This window comes from Leopardus geoffroyi, chromosome C2, assembly GCF_018350155.1.
Source record: "Leopardus geoffroyi isolate Oge1 chromosome C2, O.geoffroyi_Oge1_pat1.0, whole genome shotgun sequence".
Lineage (NCBI taxonomy): Eukaryota > Metazoa > Chordata > Mammalia > Carnivora > Felidae > Leopardus > Leopardus geoffroyi.
In genome coordinates, this window is record NC_059333.1 from 46,122,325 (window position 1) to 46,144,666 (window position 22,342).

The 22,342-nt window shown below is 41.2% G+C and overlaps 2 protein-coding genes across 11 annotated transcripts in view; one reads left to right on the top strand and one right to left on the bottom strand.

The window, feature by feature from the left end:
* CRYBG3 (crystallin beta-gamma domain containing 3) overlaps positions 1-16,857 on the top strand; it is a 129,786-nt gene extending 112,929 nt beyond the window's left edge. For all 3 annotated transcript variants that reach the window (XM_045501726.1, XM_045501728.1, XM_045501727.1), the window contains 5 exons: positions 6,851-6,990; positions 9,245-9,368; positions 12,868-13,026; positions 14,384-14,543; positions 15,298-16,857. In XM_045501726.1, the coding sequence (XP_045357682.1) occupies positions 6,851-6,990; positions 9,245-9,368; positions 12,868-13,026; positions 14,384-14,543; positions 15,298-15,386 (672 nt within the window). In that variant the 3' untranslated portion in view covers positions 15,387-16,857. The remainder of the gene's footprint in view (positions 1-6,850; positions 6,991-9,244; positions 9,369-12,867; positions 13,027-14,383; positions 14,544-15,297) is intronic.
* Positions 16,783-22,342, bottom strand: part of RIOX2 (ribosomal oxygenase 2) — a 28,275-nt gene continuing 22,715 nt past the window's right edge. For 5 of the 8 annotated variants that reach the window (XM_045501733.1, XM_045501731.1, XM_045501729.1 and 2 more), the window contains exons 7-10: positions 21,442-21,610; positions 19,374-19,462; positions 17,700-17,786; positions 16,783-17,275 (exon numbers count right to left, since the gene is read on the bottom strand). In XM_045501733.1, the coding sequence (XP_045357689.1) occupies positions 17,117-17,275; positions 17,700-17,786; positions 19,374-19,462; positions 21,442-21,610 (504 nt within the window). In that variant the 3' untranslated portion in view covers positions 16,783-17,116. The remainder of the gene's footprint in view (positions 17,276-17,699; positions 17,787-19,373; positions 19,463-21,441; positions 21,611-22,342) is intronic. The other 3 variants (XM_045501737.1, XM_045501732.1, XM_045501730.1) reach the window with 1 other exon arrangement.

Genomic DNA, 22,342 nt, shown 5'->3' on the forward strand with positions numbered 1-22,342 from the left:
TCATTTTACATAACTTTTTGCCAACACACTGGTATTGCTCTGGAATGGAATGGTTTTAGAGGTATGCATTATGGTTACTTTCCTTTAATTCATCTTACTTGTATTTCCTGTTTTAGCTAGGCATTGTTCATTTGGCAAAGATTGAGATGAATTGATGTTGTCAGGCTCTATGGATATGGCTGTTCTCATGGCTGATTGCTGAATATTTTGAAAAGTATACGTTATATTTAGAGTCTAACCAATTAATATAACCCTGAGCTATTGTCAACACCTCTTCCATATACATGGTGATTTGAAACTCAAAGAACTCTACAGTTGCTAAAGTAAAGGTCTATAGTTTTTTTCTAAGTCAAAAATTACTTAGATTTAAAAATTTTATCCATTATATTGGAGATATGTTTATATAAATGTAGTCCCTCTAGCAGAATACTCTCACTAGGATCTCAGAACTTCAAATTCAGGTGGCAGACAACACTTTTGAAGCCAGAGAGAGAGGTAAGAATAGGGATCATATACGTTGCCCAACTGACCAAGTTGGGAGTCAAGTGCTCCAGACATTATCTCACATGCCAGTAGAAATATTCGCCATTAAAACTACTGGCATTTAGAATATGTTAGAGCCACAGTGTAGGGGTTAAGAACACAGCCTCTGGGGTCATACTTTGTAGACTCAAATGCCAGCTCTTACACTTACTGTGTGTGACCTGTGCCTTGATTCTTCATCTGTGAAGTGGGGTTAAAAATAGCCCCCACATCAAAGGGAAGTTGTGTGGATTAAATAAGTAAATAAATTCACAATCCACTAATCTGAATATATTTTGGGATTTGGGATATTTTTCCCATGTTAAACAGTGATATGGTTCATAGCACTTAAGGAAACACTGCAAAAGCGTTTTAAGTAGCACCCCATAATTAAACACATTCCTATTACTGTAGCAAATATATTTATGGCTACACATATTGGAGAAATACTATAAGTAGCCCTCTACTTATTCAGGTCAGATTTTGCTGCCAATTGAGTTAAGAAAAAAAAGGGGGGGGTGGGGGACTTAGACTAAGGTTTTTGTGTCCTGAACGATGGATAAGGAGTTGTGGATGGATATATTTACATATAATGTCTGGTGCATATGAAAGTGCTGTATATATTAATTATTACTAGTCTTGTCACCTAAAATGTGGTTTAGTTGATGGGATGAGGTGGAGGGTTTTTTTCTTCTTAAAAGTTCTTTCATACAATTTGTTCAAGTATTCTTTTTCTTTCTTAACTATGTTCTCCTTTTAGAAACTGTCTGATTTTTGCCTTAGACTTAACCCAGCAGGAATGTCCCATTACTATTGACCCCTAAGAAGAGCCTTTGGCCCAAAATGGTTGACTGTCTTCTAAGTTAACATGGACTGAGGCCAAGACATTTGTAGAGCTCAAATTGTAGTTAAATTCTGGTGTTTTCTGTTGTCCTTGGAAAGTTCAGATTATTCTGTCATCTGCAGTTTTGAAGACTATTAGTAGTTTATATTCCTATTTTCATGTCTGGAAAATGTATCAGAAAAATAGGTTTTTAAAGTAGCTCCTCATTCTTTTTTCTGAATGATTACCTATCTACCACCTTCCACTGTTCTTTCCACATTAGCACTTATGTTGATGTTCCTAACCTTTAAGTACACGTATAAATCAAATGCATCTATAAATTTAAGTACATTTAAAAATTAAAACCATTTAAACTTAAACAACTTAAATAGAGAAAAATCAAGTTTAAATATAGATCAGACCTCTAGAGGGTGGATAACTGTAAGCGTAGAGATAATAGATGTTCTCAAATGAGAAGTCTAGTCAATGGGACCACTTGGTGATAGCCCATTGCTGTTAGTGGAGCAGCAGGTTGTTTTTACTGATTTATGTAAACTCATAAAACATACTGTCTCGGTGCCTGGGTGGCTCAGTCAGTTGGGCGGCTGACTTTGACTCAGGTCATGATCTCACAGCTCATGAGTTCAAGCCCCACGTCGGGCTTTGTGTGACAGCTCAGAGCCTGGAGCCTGGTTCAGATTCTGTGTCTCCCTTGCTCTCTGCCCCTCCCCTGCTCACACTCTGTTTCTCCCTCTCTCAAAAATAAATAAACATTTAAAAAAAAAATACTGTCTCTATCATTCTTTACAATTTTGTTCTCTGTCTTCCTGCATCATCATTTTAAAACCATCTTTTGTGATCCCCTGCACCACATTTTACATTGTTTCCCAAAGACAAATTTCTAGATTCAGAATTGCTATTCGGAAGTGAATTTGATTCAGTTTGAGGGATAATGGCCATCTTTTTAAAAATGTCTTTGCGTTTTGCAAAAGAGGAAGAAAAATGTACACAGGTCCTATTTTTCTTAGAATAATGCTTAGCATTTAAATTGCATTCTCCTAGTAAGCTTTTAATTTTTTTCCCTCTTGGGTTTAAAACAGTTACATTATGTCAGCCTTAAATGCCTTTAATAGAGGCATCTGCCATTCTACCCCAGTAGGCTCTTCACTGGGGAGAATGTTGCTAACAATTGACTGTGAGCCCTGTCTGGGCTCCTTGCCTGGCTGCCCTTCCTTACTAGTTAGTAACTCAACCAGAAGATGTATGAAGAGATAAGCTGAAATGCTTTTTTAAAAGCTTAAGGGTGAAGATGTTGGAGAAAGTCCAACAGTAAAGGCAGGGGCTTATCTGTGGATTTTGATTATCCATCTTCAGTCACCAGTTTTAGTGGGTAATTTAGAATCTGCTATTTTTACCTGCTGCTCTGGACTCCTGTAAGGACATTTCTTCCATAAGCTGTTGGGATGCTTCCAGTTTTTATTTCGCAGATAGCAGAAGAGGTGCCGAATCTTACCTGCGGTCACTCAGTGACTAGAGATGAAGCCCTATTCCTGACCCAGTTTGCGGTGTTTACTGAAGGAAAATCAGTGCTCCTGGACAGCCCTTTAAGGCTTACCTTACTGTCTCACTGCACACAGTGATTGTGACGTTCTTTTACAGTATCCTCTAATCCCTAAATCTGTACTCTCCATTACCATACACTAGCCACGTCATTATTTCTTATTTATTTACATTAGATTTATAACATCATATTTATATTTAATATTTACTTAATTAAAATAAAACAAATTCAGTCCCTTGGTTACACAAGCCGAATTCCAAATGATCAGTGACCACACGTGGCTGATAAGTACAGATAAGCAGCATTTCTGTCACTGCAGAAAGTGCTGTTGGATAGTACTTCATACCTTCTTCCCTCATCAGGTAACCTTTGCCACATAATGTAAAGAGAAACTAACTCACACATTTACCTGGAAATTTCTTTGGCATTCTTTTCCTATCTTTCCTTGTATTTCAGAGGAAGTATAGTTCATCTTTTCAAAGTGATATTTCCCTTCATGGACCGATTCCTAGTCAGAGGTTCTGTACTGATGGGAAACAATGGACTGGACATCTCGCTTCTTCCCTAGAACCATCCCTCTCATCTTACATTGTTGAGCTTTTTCTATCCTACGCCACTGTGCCCACAAACATTCTTATGGGCCACCAGTCCATTTCCCTCCTTCTCTTCACCAACATTCTCTAAAATGCGCAATCCCGTGCACCCTGTCTACAATTTCTCACCACTCATTCCTCAGTCCCTATGACCTAGATTCCACCCCTCGTGTCTTGCACACCGCTCAGAGTTCTCTTACAGGTTTCTAGCTGCCTCCTGATTGCCCAGACCCCAGCAGCATTGCCACAGCCACCCTCTTCCTCCACATTGCAAACGTATTTGGTACTATGGATGACTCTTCCTTCGCCTTTCCTTTCCCCTTTATTTCCTTGGTGTTTTCTTTTTAGCTGTGCTTTCATAGTACATTTACTCCACCGCCTCCACAGCCTCCTTTGCATGTCTGCCCAGTTCTGTCCTCTTTTCCCTTTCCTCACCCCTACCCATCTCTGGTGTCACCCAGATCCTGGGAGCTCCCACGCTCTTCATGCCTGCATGGGATTTGTTTCCCTGAAGCACAGATCCAAAAGTCCAGTCTTTGGTGGACGTTTCTGTTAAGATTACCCTGTCTGTCCTGTCTGTCTGAACATTAAAAACACCCAGTTCTAAATAGAAGTTCTTAGCTTCATTTATTAGAAGTTCTTAGCTTACATTTCCCTCCAAATTTCCTCGTATGAGAAGTTATACCACGGTGCCCCCAGCCACATCTTTGCATGTTGTCTTCTGTGTTTACTCATTCCATTTGTTAGCCCTATGTCTGTTTTAGCACTGTGATGGATTTTCTGGCCATCCCTTGCTGACCAGTCCTAACCTTCCACCATCGCCCCCCCCCCCCACCCTGCACTGCCCCCAACACACACACACACACACACACACACACACACACACACACACACACACACTTTAGGGTCTGGCTCTTTCTTGGGACTGGAGTATTTTTCCCATCTACTTTCCATTTCTGTTTTCTTCACTCATGTTGTCTGATATATTTCCCAAAGTCCATTTAAAGAAAAACACAGGGCTACCTGGGTGTCTCAGTTAAGCATCTCAGTTTTGGCTCAAGTCATGATTTCATGGTTTGTGACTTTGAGCCCCACATCAGGCTCTGAGCTGATAGTGCAGAGCCTCCTTGGGATTCTCTCAGCCTCTCCCCCTCTCTCTGCCCCTCCCCTGCTTGTGTGCCCTGCCTCAAATAAATTAAAAAAAAAATACACATACATGCAAAATGTGCATAATAATCACCGATTTAAATTTTTGAGGGGCACCTGGGTGTCTCAGTTGGTTAAGTGTCTGACTTCAGCTCAGGTTGCGATTTTATGGTTCACAAGTTCAAGCCCCGCATTGGGCTCTGTGCTGACGGCTCAGAGCCTAGAGCCTGATTCAGATTCTGTGTCCCCTGCCCCCGCCACCCCTTCCCCACTCACACTCTGTCTCTCTCAAAAATAAACATTTTAAAAAGTTAAATTTTTGAATAAATAATACATTTCTAAGCTTCAAAAATCAAAAAGTACGAAAGGCATGTAGTCAAAACCTCAGCTCCCACTTTCATCTTTCAGATCCTATTCTCCTGATAGATAGTCATGGAGTAGTTTTCTTTTCTTTTCTTTTCTTTTCTTTTCTTTTCTTTTCTTTTCTTTTCTTTCTTTCAAGAAAATTGTTCATGTGTACACGTGCACATTATTTGTGGGCATGTGCATAAGTTTTCCCTTTAATGCACAAGTGGAAGCAGAAGAAATATGCTATTCCACACTACTGTTCACTGTATTTACCTCTAAGGAATATATCTTAGAGATCTTTCATAAAGATCTCCTTATTCTTTTTTACAGCTGTATTTCTCTATGAATGTACCATAACTTATTTAGCCAGTCTCCTTTTGATGGATATTTAAGTCATCTGTATCCTTTGTTATTCCAAACACTGCTGCAAAGAATAATGCTTTCATAATTCATCTTGCTCTTATGCAAAGTCAGTTGTTTATTTACTGTTCTTTGAACATCCACATTCCCTGCTGCTAGTGCTCTGTTTCTCATGTACCAATTACAGATACTTTCCTAGGCCCCTGTCCAGAAGCCTTCAAGGACTCCCCATTGGCAGTAAGTCTGTCTCTGCCCTGTTAGTGACAAGGAGAAGCAGACAATTCAATACCCCCTAGCAAACAGTGGGGGCACTTGACACTGTTTCCTTTTGGACTCTATTCTAGTTATATGGATCTATTTGCTATTCCCTTAACATGTTCCATGCATTTCTGTCTCCCTTCCTTCGTATAGAGTGCCTTCCCTCCATTCTCTCTGGGCCTGTCCAAATCATGGCATCCTTGAAGACTGAGCTCACATACCACGACATCCACCTTTGTGAAGCTTCCTTGATCCTTGCTCCTTTCTGCTAAAAAAAAAAGCATCAAGTCTTCTATATTCTGAGAACTTTCACAGAGCATATCCTTTTCTACCCTGGATTACATTTCAATACCTGGGCAATTCTCCAATTTTAGTTACTAGTTAGTAATGACCCAGACACAAGGATGGTGCCTTGCTTTGTCTTCTCATCCCTGAAAAGTCTTCTAGCATGCTGTCTTGCATATACCAATGAGTGAAAAAGAGCAAAGTTGGTTCTGTTCTTCTCTGACACAAGGAGTTGGGGAATACTTACTTTGAATGTAGAAATCACTCCTGCCCCTGTGCATTTTGGCTTTTGGTTGTTGTTAAATTAAAAATGCCTTTTTCTGGGGTGCTTGGGTGGCCCAGTTGCTTGAGCATCTGACTCTTGATTTTAGGTCAGGTCATGATCTTACAGTCATGGGATTGAGAGCCCAATGTTGGGCTCCATGCTAAGCATGGAACCTGCTTGAGATTCTCTCTCCCTCTGCCCCTCTCCTCATTCTCTTTCTCTCTCAAAAAAAGAAAAAGAATGCCTTTTTCTTCCTCCTAGAAATGAGTTTAAGAGCCTGGAGCCATCATGTGTTGGATTCTCAGTGACTGTTCCTGTGGCTTTCTGGGGAAATGGTGCTGTTCCATTCCATGTTCATCCTGTTACCAGCTGAAAGTGCTGGCAAGACCAAAATGCCCGTATTATAGCACAGCCAGACCTTAATTGGAACCAAGTGTCCATTTCCATTATGAGACTGAGATTGCTGTTCTAAATAAACCTCCAATTTTAATTTATTAAAACGTGAACAAAAATTATGAGTAGAATTTAGTCTCACCTGTGCAGTTTTGACTATAACATCATTAGAGGGTAGAGCAGTAAACTGTACGCATTCAAGAATACGGTGGATCCAGGGTACCCTGTGTTGTGACTGGGAGGTCACTGGAGAATGGCCACCCTGTATGGTGATGCTTTCTCTTTTTTGCTGTTAGGTTTTTGAAGAACCCTCCATTAGCCTTTTTGCTCTGGAACACTGTGAGGGAAGAGAGTTACATCTAGAAGAGGCTGTGAACTCTGTTCTGAACAAGGACCTGCACTTTTACACCCAGTCTGTATGGGTAAAAAGTGGACTGTAAGTATGGGACAAAGGTATGGCCTGGTTCACTTACTGTTTTAGGAGAGAGCTGCACAGTTGCTTTTTTTTTTTTTTTTTTTTAATGTTCATTTATTTTGAAAGCGAGCAAGTGCCAGCAGGGGACAGACGGGGGCGGCGGGGGGGGGGGGGTACCAAAAGTGAACTAAAAGACCGCACATAGCTCTTGATGATTAATATAAAGATGATTGTTTTTATTTCTTATGACTTTTAAATTGTGTGATAATCAACTCTGCTTATTTAAGTGCCTGGGGATAACAGAAGAGACGGCCAAGAATATAAATTGATTTGAAAATTAAGTCAACTATTATAATAAATGAAGTTTGAATAGTCACCTGTATAGCAATTTAATTTTTCTTCTTCAGAGCATTTGACAGTGGTGTTTCTTAACCATAAATTGACATACTCTCTCTAAGCATAATAATTCCCATACTAGATACTAGTATATTATTTACCACTTAACTAAGTCTTTTGAATTCTACATCCTGGTGATAATACGAGTTTCACAGCATTTTTACACTTTTCTTTACTTTCCTAAGTGGAACTGATAATTATTGACTCACCTGTTGTAATTTCTTCCCATTTCTTATTTCACTCTTTTGTAGAAAACTGGTACTATTTTACCTTGACATTATTTCTTCTCTTTCACTTATTATCCACCTACTCTGCCTGTTCTGGATTCTCTAAGAGAAAATCAGTACACAGAGTAAGGAATAGAGAATGCTGTCTGAAGGTTTTCCTAGGCTGCAGATGGCTCAGAATAGGACTTAATGCACAGCCAGCTGCCCTGTTGACATATTTTGTTTTGTTTAATCCCCGTATTATCCCATATCTCCGATTTGTCAAGCTTTAATGCTTTTTAGCTATGGAATCCATTAAGATTAATGTATGGTGCGGTGTAGTTTATTAAAGTCTTGCCTTATAACTGAAACTTCCCTGCCTATTTAAAAAGTCTGCACAGCTGGAGAGGTAGATGAGCCTCTCTATAGTTTAGATTCGTGTACGCAAGAAGGGGCAGAGGGAAGGCCAAATATCCTATTCTCTCCATGAAAAATCAGGCCAAGCCTGATCTTGATTGTGAGAAGCAAGCAGAGTGCTTTGTCTGAACCAGGCAAGGTAGCCACCTCATCTTCCACACTTAACTTTCTGAAAGCACTGTTTGTGGTGACGTTGAGTCCTGAGAATTTCATATCTTCCTGGCAATCCCAGTTTATTATAACCCTTAGCTGTTGAGCTAAATCAGGGCTCACCAAACTTTTTCCATAAAGGACCAGATGATGATTTCAGTTTGTTGGCCATCCTATCTCAGTCACAACTATTCACATGCCAGTCAGTAAAAGAATGAATGTGGCCACTTAAGTCTTGAGACTCCCCTCAAGGCCCTGAACGCTTCTACATGCTTTAACTTGGCCCCAGTTGGAGGCCTCAAGAGCAGTGAGCAGGCTTTGCAACAGAGCTGGGCCTTAAAGCAAGAGAGTGGATTTCTGTAGATAATTTTCAGTTGTCCTTGGTGACCTTGGAGAAGTTATAGAAGGAGGTGTGCCTGGGAGTTCCCTGGAACCACCTAGAGAGACCCTGAAGGACACCTGGCGATGAGCCTACGCATGGGAGAGTAAACCTAGTATTTTGTAACTGGTAACAGGGAAAGGCTGTGGTCTGTCTTTGAATGTTAAACTGTTACAAAAAAAAAAAAAAAAAAAGCATTATCAAAGACACACAGAATTTTAGACCCGGAGGGAACCTTGTTTTAGAAGTAAGGAAACCAGGGGCGCCTGGGTGGCGCAGTCGGTTAAGCGTCCGACTTCAGCCAGGTCACGATCTCGCGGTCCGTGAGTTCGAGCCCCGCGTCGGGCTCTGGGCTGATGGCTCAGAGCCTGGAGCCTGTTTCCGATTCTGTGTCTCCCTCTCTCTCTGCCCCTCCCCCGTTCATGCTCTGTCTCTCTCTGTCCCAAAAATAAAATAAACGTTGAAAAAAAAATTTAAAAAAAAAAAAAAAAAAAAGAAGTAAGGAAACCAGAATCCTAACTAGAATGCAAATCTTCTGAGCCCCAGTGCAGTGGGCTTCCTCCCAGTCCCTCCTATCCTTTCTGTTAAAAAACAGTTATACATTTTTTCTTTGAAAATCTACAAACCCAGAAGTTTTAAAGAATGAACCTTGTACACAAGAAGGTGTTTTTGATAAGAGATTGCTTTTTGTTTTTAAGTATTCTGTTTTTTTCCTGTTTTTATATAGGTGGATAGCTTATGAAGGATCCAATTTCTTAGGAAGACAAATCCTACTTGAGCCTAATGAGATCCCAAATTGGACAGCATTCAGTGGATGGAAAACAATTGGTTCCCTCCGTCCTATGAAGCAGGTAAGGAGAAGAGAAAAAACCCATAAGATCCAAAATAGCTTGATTTTTCTAGTACAAATGTCATGAACCACAGCATCTGAAATATTGACCATTTAGTTTGACATTTATGTTACAAGGGGATCAAATTAGGATGAGAAATCTTGTAGATGTTAACCAATTCATTAAATTGTATCTAAGGTCAATGTTGGGTTTTAGGTTTGAGTCCACAATCTTACTGACCTTGTTGACCTTTCATGGAAAAAATAAATATCATCAGGTCTGTGGAAAGCAAACGAAACAATGAAGTCAGAGACTGCCCTAGTTTTACTTTCTAAGTACTTGGATGTTTTCCCCTACTTAATAAAACTCAGGATGGATCTTACACACCTACTGCTTGTCGATCTTCCGTTCAAAAGCTTCTGGGTCACAGAAAGGAAATATCAGCATGTGTGGAGCCATGGGAGGTTTCACAGAAGGTGGGAAAGCCAAGCCAGGCGATCAGGTGCGATCGTCAGTGGATATGCCATTTGACTTCTAATTTGAAAGACTTCTCACTTGATTCCAACAACAGCCCTTTAAGGTAGGAGTTGTTATTCCCATTTTCCAGATGGGAAAATAAAGGTCAGAGAGGTAAAGCAAATTAGCAAAAGTCCTCCAACTGTCAGAACCAGGATTTGAACCCAGATTTATTTTCTAAAATTTGTGTTGAGCAGCCACACGCTTAACTTTGTCCAAAATAAGATTAACATTTACAGAGTGGCACCGTACATTCCAGGCACTGAGCTGAGGGTGGCATAGTGGATAGAAGTGCTGAGGCTCTGATGTTCAGATTGGACATATGGCAGCCAGTAAGTGGTCTTGCTGCCCCTGCCCCCCGCCACACACACATCCACACTGTGCCCCTTCCCACCACTCTCTGGTTCTGTTGGTTCAAATCCTGGCTCTGCCACTTGTAAGCAGTGTGACTTTGGGTGAGTGACTTCACTTCCTGGCACCTCAGATTCCTCTCATGAAACAGCGATCCCCTTGCTCACCTCTCAGTATTGTTGTGAGGATTAAATAAGAACATGTATGTAAAGAGCCTGACACGACATCTGGCTTACATTACTGTGGGAACACATTTATTTTGAAAGCTCCTTCGTCAGTGTCCCTTGAGAGAATTAGAGATGCTCTTCTGAGTGACACTAAACGTGAGCAGGCTTTTCCTGGCAAAGAGTTGGTGGTACAGAATTTCATGACCTTCACATCTGGCTTATTCCTCACTCCGGTCACGTGAGATGGTGGGTAATCCTACTGAAAACCATAGGAAAAAGCAAGGCAGAAGTGGGAATTCAGTTTAGCTTTTCCCAACTATATAATAATGCTTACTCCTATGTTGTTAGGAACTTTAGAGGCCAACCTAGACGCTAAGACTATCCTCTCACTTGTGAAACGTAGCTCCTTACTGGAGAAGGTCTCTGTGATTGTTCAGGGTCCCGAGATCAAGGATAGCTAGAACAACAGCCTCTAATTTCACACAGAAGTTTTTTGACAGTTAACACTGTGTTGTTATTGTGTTGTGCTTTAGGACCTGATTCCCATTCTGGTTTAATAATCAATTTTAAGAATATTTTTATAGATTATTTTGTCTTTGTTTATTTAGGCCACAGCTTTAGAACCCAGTGAAGGAATTCTGGGTTTCTAAAACAGTATTATTATGGGTCATTTCCGTTTTGGTGAGGCTCTCGGTACTGCTGTAATTCATCTTCTTGTGTGGAAATTCAGGAATAATTAAAATGCGATCCTCTTTGAGTTTGGGAATTAGGAAGTCACTAAGGCACTTATAATGCACATCACTATTTTAAAGTGTAATTACAGAAGAGTCAGACTACAAGTGTGTAATAAGGGTAATTAGTACTTTGCTTGAGTTAATTGATTAAAACTGTAATGTTTGGTCCTAACATAATTGGAATTGTGTCCTCTGTGAAGGTCACACCTCACGCCTGTTTTCTGTGTGCAAAGTAAAGAAACTAATAAAGCTGTACTGAAGCCTCAAGAATTAAAAATTGGCAGTGGGAGACTTACAGAATTATATCCCTCCTATAAACTTATTATCAATCATAGATAATTTAAGCACATTCATTACTGTGTCAGTATGAATGTGGTAGTGCTCTGAAGCATTGAAAACATTTTGCTAGTAGAGGTCTTTTTTACCGGCTTTAAATGGCCAGATACAAATGTGTCCTTCTATTTGCCTAAGTACTCAGAATGTTTACTTCCTTAGAAAGGCCGAACGTGGCAGCAATATACCAAAATTCAGCTGGCTTTCAGTTGATCTGAGTTTCAAAAGAGTAGAATATGGCGGGCTTACCATGATACATTATTGCATTTACCTAGCACTTGAGTTTCTCAGAGTGGAAGTGCTTCCTTATTAAATAGATGGTTTGTTATTATCTAGCAGAATTCTGATTAGGGTGCCAGCATATGACCCAAGGTGGGGATGTGGAGTGTCTTGTATTTTATTTCATTAAGACAGGAGGCCTATGGCTGAAAAAATGGTTTCTGGGGCGTTTCCATCCTATGCTGTGTCCCTTCCTCCTCTGACTTAACTCACACCACCACCTTCTCTTGTTCTCTGTGTCTGAGGATAATTAGTACACGTAAGCAAACCTTAGAGCATCGTGGTTAAGAGGGACAGTTTTGGTGAAGGCCAACCTGGCTTCTGCACATCTGTGTTAACTTTGTAAATTTGGCTCATAATTGTACTTTCTTAAAGGGTTCTTCTGGTTATTGACTTGGACAGATAATACAATAGCCCAGAAAGCATTTATTTTAGCACGCTGTTTGACATATACTAAGCTCTCAATAAATATTAACTATTATCCTTAGAGGCAAGTCCTAGATTTAATATTGTATTTGAAAACTTTGTGTATGTATTCCAGGCCCAGGGGATGAAGTTCTTGAATACCCACATAGTGATTAAACATACATAGTCTCTTCTCTTGAAGTGTAAAGGCCCACAACGTATAAATTAAACACACTACCACAGCTGCTCAGGCCCTCAGCTACCTGGGTTTTTCAAGACTTTCACAGCAGGCGTTTGGCACTTAACAGTAGCTCAAACAGTGGGTCTCATTATTGCAGTGTTCGCTAAGTTGTTGTTAGAGCCTTGTAGGTGGGCAGTATCTCGCCCTCCTCCTCCTCCCCTTGCTCTCCCAGCACAGATGGGACACCCTGGTTCCTGAATGAAACTGAGCAAGTCCGGCATGCTTCACCGCCCCTTGCCATGTGGCATTTTAACGAATGAAACTATTACCTTTCACTTTTCCAAAAGGGCCGTGTTGAGAAAAGTGTTCAGTGACCTGAGGTCTGTCAGTAGAAAAATAGTAACTTAAACATACTGACTCAAGGGAGGAAGGGCTCAAGTGCACAGCAAGCCGAATTCCGTCACCGCCTGCCTTCTAAGCTGCTGTCCTGTGGAAGGCTTGATTGCCAGGTTCATAATGTTTTTTCCTAATTGGCAGTCTCTCCCCTGTGCTAGCCTGCAGTGTACATCAGAATAAGGAACCGGGCCCAGGACGAGTACCTGACTGTCACCGGCAATGTCGCTGACACAAGGGCAACATCTGTGTGCGTTTCTCCCTATAGCGGCAAGACCACTCAGGTTTGGCACTACTGCCGAGGACTCTTCAAGTCCAAGGTAACCACCCACTGATACCTCGCCCTGCCTTTTGGCTTTTTCTTTTGGAAACCAGAATCTTGCCCGATGAAATGGGAGTATAAAATAATGCAAAGGTCGGGGCACCTGGGTGTCTCAGTCGGTTGAGCGACTGCGGCTCAGGTCAGGATCTCGCGGTCCGTGAGTTCGAGCCCCGCGTCGGGCTCTGTGCTGACAGCTCAGAGCCTGGAGCCTGCTTCGGATTCTTTGTCTCCCTTTCTCTCTGCCCCTGCCCTGCTCGCACTCGGTCTCTCAAAAAGTGTATAAACATTTAAAAAAATACTTAAAATAATGCACCTTCCTAGAAACAGTTGCATGATTATTCAGATACTGTGATGTATATTATTAAGGCTTTTCAGTGAAATCGACTTAGAAACTGAATTTTCTAGATGGGAAAATTCTCTATTTGAAGTGAAAAACTACGGTTATCACACACTGGATATGCCTAAATGATTTTTTTTTTTTAATTTTTTTAACGTTTATTTATTTTTGGGACAGAGAGAGACAGAGCATGAACGGGGGAGGGGCAGAGAGAGAGGGAGACACAGAATCGGAAACAGGCTCCAGGCTCTGAGCCATCAGCCCAGAGCCTGATGCGGGGCTCAAACTCACGGACCGCGAGATCGTGACCTGGCTGAAGTCGGACGCTTAACCGACTGCGCCACCCAGGCGCCCCTAAATGATTTTTTAAAACCAGTGACAACTCACTGGATTCAACTGGACATTGTGCTTTTGTGACACATTCCTTACTGTGGCCCAGGTAAAATCAGGTGTCTGTGATTTAAACATGTTGAACCTTTCGCTTTCAAAATACACAAGGAAGCAGTAGTACAAGAAGTTGTTACTGGAGAAAGCTTAGAAAAACCAAGTTTACATTTGTGATGCTCCATTACATTTGATGCTCTGGGGAACAGAACACCAGTTTTATTATGTCACCAATGGATTGCCTACCTTTTTCTCATCAACAAAAATGAAAAGCACTTAAGAGTAATTATCATATGGCTATCTAGCACATCACGGATGCTTTTATAGGAAAACCAAGCTCCAGTGATCCGATACGTTTATGCTAATAAACATTTAATTGTAATGCAGCAAACCTTCATTGACCATCTGTTGTCAGATGCAGGTATCCTTTTAAAAAATGAGCACCTCTATTTCAGTAGATCTATTTCTGTACCATCTCCTTCTCTCGGCCATAAAGAAGACTTAAAAAGTTAGTGGAATTGTAACTATGCTATACAGTCTTCTTTTTTAGATGGGAGTTGTGTAAAGAAAAGGGACCCCGTTCACTTGATTCGAGATAACACAGTGCTGCCAATTTTCTTCCTAATCCTCTTAGGCCAGTGATACATGCCTGGATGTGATTGGTGGCCGGGACACACCTGGAGCCAAAGTGGCTCTATGGACCGAACACGGACAGTTCCGGCAGAAGTGGAGGCTGAACAGAAATGGAACCATCAGCTCCTATCTCAGTGATCAGCTTGTCCTTGATGTTAAAGGTGGGCCTTTGAACAAACCCACAGGACAAACGTTGTGTGTCCCTGGATGTAATTTAAATTCCAAACCTCCTCCTCTTCCTGGGTAAAAGAAATACTAAGCTATTTCTAATTCTTCTTGAAAAGAGATAACGCTGTTTTAATGAACAAAACAATTAGCTACTTGGATCAAGTAGGAAAAGCTTAAGGACAAACCTTAGAAGGTTTTTGTACATTAGTACAGTTGTAAAATCCTCATTTGCTACGTGATCTTTGAGAACATTTGTAAATGTGAAGCTTCATCAACTATAAGATGTCCTGTTTCTTAGAAAGAAACCTCTTTTTGCTGTGAACTGCTGTACTCCTTAAAAACCCTCAGTTAAAACTGACGGTGGGTATTGTTCAAGCATGTTTATTAGCAAGGTCCAGGCTGTTGCTTTAACTGGCTTAGTCATAGCCACTGTCTGTGTGGAAGCAAAATCACAGCCCCTGACATTCAGCCAGAGCTGCCTCCGACCCAGCGCTTTGACTGCAAAAGCACTGTGCCCCAACAAAGCGATTCTGAACAATTTACACCCCTTAGTTTTTCAGTTTGAGCCATGATAAGGTCCGGTTTGAGGTTAATAACAGCTAAGCTTATTTAAACTCAGTTTTCCATCTCAGGCTGCTCTGTAAATCAAATATCAGTCTACCACACAATGGGATGAACAAAAGCTTGTGAACATGGTTAAGCACCTGTGTGAACAAATCATCTTTTCTTTTGGAATTTCTATTGTAGGAGGAAATTATTATGACAAGACTCATGTAATTGTAAATCAACCCCTGGAGGGAGAAGAAACACAGAAATGGGACATTGAAATATTGTAAGAGAATTGGCAACATCTCGAGAAAGAGCAAAGGAAGAAGGAACTTCACATCCCATGGAGAGGAAGCTCCTTGTCCTCAGACTTCTCCATCACTGAGCAGAAGGTTTTCTCCCAGGTTCCAAACCATTGTTGTTAACCGTGGAAAAGCTCAAAGTGTTCTTGCCAGCTATTCAATGTTCCTATGACGAACACATGTTCTGATTTCTGTGAAAGGTTCTATTCCTGCTTGATCTCCATCAAGTGTGTGTTTTCTCTCCTAAGATCCTCCTAGTAGATGGGTGTGAGTGCTAAGCACAGGAAAACAGATTCCTTTAGGTCAAGTTGTACTTTTCCTAGAAGATAACTTTTTTAGCAATACCTGAAAACATTTAATAAGCCTTCCTATTAAGCTGCTGTATTTAGGTAACCTTAAAGGTTCTTCTCTATTGAAGCTTTTATAACAGAAGCACCTTAAGCATTCACACTTGTAACTGACCCCAGGGAGGACCTCAGCTTTGTTAGGAAAAAGGCTCAAGTACTGGCATATTTTCTGTGGCCAAACTAAAAAAAAAAAAAAAAAAGCACAAATAACCTGTGGCCATCCTTTTCCTCTGTAGTAACAGGCACCCTTCAGGGTGGCAAGACTGTAACCAGTGGTCACCTGTCCTGGTGCTGAGGCCTCATCCTAGATTCTGCCTGATCTGTCCTCGAGGAGTGTTTAGTCACAGTTTTCTTTGCTGAAGTAAATTTCAGATGTTCAAATGAAAACCCAAATAGTATTTGAGCCTTGACTCTACCATTTTATTTAATAAAATGACTGAAAACTCAGCTTTCCATTTATAAGCAAAATCAGGTTGGATATCAAGTAATGGTTACCACCTTTAAAAATTAGTATTTTTTCCTCCTGAGTTGGTTTTAAACAAATTGAGACAGCTGTTCCCCCTCATCCCCAACTTTTACCAGAAAGCAAAAAACCACCTATTTTTATATAGATTCAATCTGCTAGCAATATTTTTAAATATCCCCCTATAAGCACTTTAGAATATAAAATACCAGTGAATTGTTTAAACACAAAGACCTGCTATTTTGAGCATTTTTTTTATAGAGACTTGGTCTTTCCATGTAAATATTGAGTTTTTTTCCTTCACTCTCAGGCTTTTTGTCATCTTTGAAGCAGCGTTGTAAAACTCCCTTAAGCCCATAGATGTGAGTGACTCTCATTAGTTTGGCAGTATTTAATGAAACTTATAGGGGTAAATTTATTTTAATGGGGGGGTTATGTATACACAAAGGTATGTATATTTTCATTGTAAAAAACCAATTTAAAATTTCTTTAATTGTTGAAAAGATTTTTATAGAGCCAGTGAGGCTCTTTAAAGAAGTTGTTTCTTCCAAAGAACAAAGCCAGGTAAATGACATTCAAATTTCAGTGATACATTTATTCGAGTTGTACCTTTTCTACCACACTGGATTAAAGAAGTTTCTCAAAAGTACGGTTTTGTTACTTTCTGAGACATATACTTCATCTGCCATTCTTTCCTCCATGTGCCTCTGTAATACACATGGCCAACCAACTTCCTGAAACAGGGAGGTCTCACGTTGTTAGGTAAGGACAGTTGTAAGGAAAGCTGCTGTAGAACCATTCCCAGGCTGCTGACTGAAAGCAATAGAAGCTGCCTAGCACATAAATGTTTGCTCCTCCTCTTCTCATATGTATGTAACAGATGGTCCATTCTCAACTCTGGAAAGGCACTAGACTACCTGGATTAAGCATTCAGTCCAGAGGGATAACACCAGATTTTCCTTTTCCTCATCTGTAGGAAGTTTCAGGTTCTTGACAGAAACAGCTGGATGGCCCCAAATTTGCTTCAGTGCATCCATATGTGATAAAGGAAAGCGAAGTCCATGAGACTGAAAAAGGACAAACCATTTAGATAAAAAATGTACTTTCATAAAAAAAAACTTCTATAGTTATCAGTACATCATTTTTGATAACCTTAAAATTAGGCAACCTACAGAACTGGCCAATTCCCATATAAAAATTTAGACTTTATGAAAGGCATCCTAGTTTATATAATAGTCATTTGCACTGCTTCATATTTATTACATTACACATTTCCTTCAAGGCTGCAAGTCCCAGCTAGTATCTTTTAAAGCTGGTATATGTACATCACAAAACTGGCTTCATCATCCCCATGCAAGGGCTTTGTCAATTGTGTGAAATGTTAAGTCCATGCTGCGATCATAAAAAAGCACATCACCCATAAATCAAAGGTAACACATTCTTCCCAGCCACCACCAAATCACAGGAAAGACATTTTAGGTTGGAACGGACCTCTGTTTCCTCATTTCCCATCATGTGTGTCTCTCTCCTGTTCTTTAAGGAATGATAGATGTAAATCATCTTTTCCTGAGTTTCGTCCTTTAAAAGAAAAAAGGGGAGGGGTGGGTTAAGTTGTCAACAACAAAATAGGAGGTGACTACTAGGAATGTTTTCCAATAATGAAATTCAACACCCAGAATACTGTAAAGAATCTTTTTGACACAAAATGATTATATACAAGGTATATATTATAATCAGATTACTATTTGTATGTAACAAATAGGCACTTTTTAAAGAGTGTAGCTGGTAGAACATCATCAGAAATGGGGTTTAATTAAAAAAACAAATGTTTACATATCAACTTATCAATGAAACACAAGTTTGTTCCTTTGATCCTAACAGCACAGTTTTATGTCAGAATTTGACATTCCCAGTTATAGATAAGCTGACAATTTATGAACACCATGGAGCAAATATTACCAGCCACAGGAGCTATAAAAACTTCCAATTACAGTAGCCTCCCAAATAGTCCCAACTTCCCTTCCTTTCCATCCTACACAGAGGGGTTTATCATCCTAATCAGAACCCTCACTCATTCCTGGTCACCTCTTACATCAGGGTCAAAGACCTTGGCCTGATACAGAAGGTCTCAAATTCTGTATATCAGAATAATTCTGATTATCAGAATAACTAGGATTTTTTTTTTTTTTTAAATAGTAATACAAGAGTGTATACTTCTGAGGTTTTTTTTCCTGTGTGTTTTATAAATCAGTCCTCTCCAGGTCTGGCCATGATGGCTGTGACAGTCTGCTTATAGACACACCTAGCTGCCCCACACTCTCATCCCCTTCCAATCATTTATGGAGTACCTATCAAGATAGCGAATTAAAAGGAAGAGGGTGAAGTCATAGGGCAGGGGATGGTGTCCAGGGAGCTTTACTAATAAATACAGAAGCTCCAACCCAGAGCAGATGAAACCCAGGAATTTAAAACTTCTAAAACTTTTCCAGTTGGGGCACCTGGGTGGCTCAGGCATTTGTGCCTCCGACTCTTGATTTCAGCTCAGCTCATGATCTCACAACAGTGAGATCAAGCCCTGAATCAGCATGCCCAGCATGGAGCCTGCTTAAGATTCTCCTTCTCTCTCTTTGCCCCTCCCCCACTGGCACTCACTCTCCAAAAAAAAAAAAAAAAATTTCAGTAGAGTCAAGGATCAGCCAGTTTTGGCAACCATAGGATTAGGTGACAAGGTTATGGAATGTCGACTTTCTTCTCCATGATCTACAAGATAGAGATTTTTTGAGAAGAAACCTTCACAAAGCCATATGTAAATGATAGATTTGGACAACATTCAGGAGGGGAGAGGGACTGAGGGAGGTGCATGAACAAGGGTCTGCAGTTATCTGAGCAAGAGCAGTATGGCCTGAGACCAGGCAATAATCCCCACATGAGGGGAATAAAGGAGAATCTGTGGGGATGAGGGCAAACCCCAACCGTCCAACAGGCAGGCCTCTCTGGCCCAGTGAGATGTAAGCACCATCTGATTGATGTAAAGCCAGGGCACAAAGTTACGAGGACAGATGCATGAGGGGTAAAGGCAGGGGCCGTTTGTTAATTTGATAACCTGAGGCCCGTGACAGAAATGTTCTGAGAAAAGAGGAAACCTCCTCCCCTCTGTATACTCACAGACTGATCCTGATGCAGCCCTACTGTGAGGATGGTGTGGTCTTTAAACTGCAGTCTCACTGTGCTGTCCAACCTTGGTAACTGTCCACCTAGAAGACCCACAGGGAGAAAGACAACCTTCACAAGAGGAAACCCAGGTTGAATCTTGTCTGTGGGTAAAATCTAAATGTGGGGTACCCTGCAACTCAAGTATTGGCTTACCCTATATTTATAATGATACTGAAATATAGTTTACATCCTTATGGAGCTCATTCTTCCAGGGCAGATGTTTAACAGATCAGTAACGATAGATGGTTAAGCATATTAAATAGATGTATACAATACCATGGAAGCATGACAACTGTTACAATAGGGCCACCGTGCCTTCTGCACACAACACTCCCTTCCCCAGTTTCTGTCCTCTGCCTCTTGCTCTACACGTGGACCCTGAAAGGACTGCATTCAAACCGCACCATCTCACCAACTAGTTGTATAATCATAGCAAATTATTCTATCCATGTAGGTCAAGCATAAGATCATAAAAGCCAGCTAATAAAATTCACAGAAATAAAAAAATAGTCCTTTCCCAAGTTAGATTTAACTTAGTGAAAAAGTAGCCATTAAAAACAGACTAATCTTACAGGGTCATCTGGTTAAAGAGTCTCAAAAAAACAGAGCCTTATGGACGATAATGGCTAAGACAAGGAAAACTAACTTAGAGAAGATATTCCGTGCCATAAGCGGATACTCAGAAAACGGTTCTATAAAGATGAAAATATATGCTGAAAAAAATCTGTTTTGAATAGGACCAAACTAATTCTAAACTTCCCCTAAAGATTGTACTAAAAATATAAATAGAATCGATGTTACAGGCAACCTTATAGACTATTTCAGTGATTCTCAACTATGATAAATAAAGGTTTTAATAAAAATTAGTAAAAATGAGACTCTTACTCCATGGAGAAAATACCAAGCAGCCCGAGATTGGGCCTGGAGCTCACAGCCACGTGTCGGTGCTCTGCTGAACACAGTCCCCCTGAACACCAACAGTAAGCAAGGCCCCTTCTCTGTGAGAGAGCCAGACTAAAACAAGACTGCTCCACAATCATGTCAGAACTCAGGCAAAAGCAAGAACTTTGTCCAAACCTCCAAAAGGACCACAGGTCCCCATCCTGCTAATCCGGGAAGCAGATCCCATTTTACTAATTCCAACTTCAGCTTCCTTTCACTCCTCCTGCCTACAGAAGACCCAATTAGACTCCCTATTTTCTGACAGCATCCAACTCAGAGCAAAGCCCCACTCTCTTAACCCTCCTAAAAAATCACCTAACCAGAGCCCAAATCCTATAAAGCCTTCCAACACTCTTTTACTGAGATGCCCCACAACCCTCAACAGTGTGTGGTCTTCCCAGTTGCAATAAGTCCTAAACCCATTTGTCCCCCTGCAGGAGTGCCATACTGATGGTATGCTATCACCATCTATCCACAAGCGTTAGGTCATTTGCAGCCTAAACCTGTCCCAAAGTAGTCACATGGGACTTAGGGAAAGTTGGTGGCCACCTTGGGCATTCTTAAATTTCACCTGCTGGTGGCAACATTTTACCCATCACTGAGTTCATCTTGTTGGAATTAGTTCAGTGTTCAAGTTATTAAAACTTCCTGAAGATGATGAATACCAGAGGACCCATAAATACACCTATTTTTCACCCATAATCACAGGGCTCTTTCTCCCCAACATGCTGGGAGGCAGGATGCCTAAAGGTACAGCATGTCCTATCCAAACGTAACACGCCAAAGACAGATCCAGATCCACCTTATCAGCTTCTTGGGGCACCTGGGTGGCTCACTGGTTAAGTGATGGACTTTGGATTTTGGCTCAGGTCATGATCTCATGCTTCGTGAGATGGAGCCCTACATTGGGCTCTGCACTGACAGCATGGAGCCTGCCTGGGATTTTCTCCCTCCCTCTCTCTCAAATAAACTTTAAGATGCTTCTTACTTTCCATCTTCCCAAAGAGGAGCCCACCCAGGAAAGCCTCAAAATATCCCACATCAGCCCAACCACCTAGAAGAAAAGCAAAAGCTCCACCTGGCGTTGAAAACTCTGATCCGTCTCCCATGTGGTAAGGGGGAAGTCTGTTCATAACAAAATCCTTCTTCATGTCTGCTGAAAGCAGCTCTTTGGTGCCCTCCAGGCGGTCTGCAAGGGTCCTCAGAAAGCCACTTAATCTTGTTGCAACAGCTGTGGCTTCTACCTGCTGGAAAGAGAAGTGAGTGCTGGCCCAAACTCCAACAAGACTTACCACCAAGGTCCTGGTCTCCAAAGTAGTACACTGAGCATAATCACCCAGTACAGACAAAGATCCATGACGCTTCTGGGGGTACGGGGCAGGGGACAACCAGTGTGTTTAAGAATACCCCATTATTTCCTTGTAACCACTATTCATCATAAGCTGCCTTTTGTTAGCCAAAACAAGATCAATTGTCAGGATTTTGCCTAGAAAGAGGGATCCCTAGAAATATGGTGCAGTCTCGGCTCTGCCTTTAGGAAGGCAACTCATCATCCTGAGGTGACTGCTTCAGACAGTGAAAGTAACCTTTGCTCATCTTAGCACTAATTCAGTCACCTCAAAACTAGCCTAACAGTGCTGCTGTTTCAAACATAAAACAAGGATGCAGAGGAAAGCCAGGAATACCCCAGTACCCCAAGGATCTCCTGTGGGTCTCTCCTAAGTAATCATGTGCAATCAATCTATGGCTCTCCTAGCCACACATCTTACTTATTCAACCACTTATTCAGCCAGCGTCCTCACAGCGCCTGCTACTGCCACCGTGACATATGGAAAGAGGGCTGTCTGCACAACACCCTAGGCTCTTTGGGTCCCACGTCACGTGCAGCACGACCCTCCTCTGCAAACCTCCCAGCTCTGCCGTCAGCCCAGGAGACAAGCTTGACTCCTGTGGGAGGAAGGATCCTGGGGTCCCTCCGA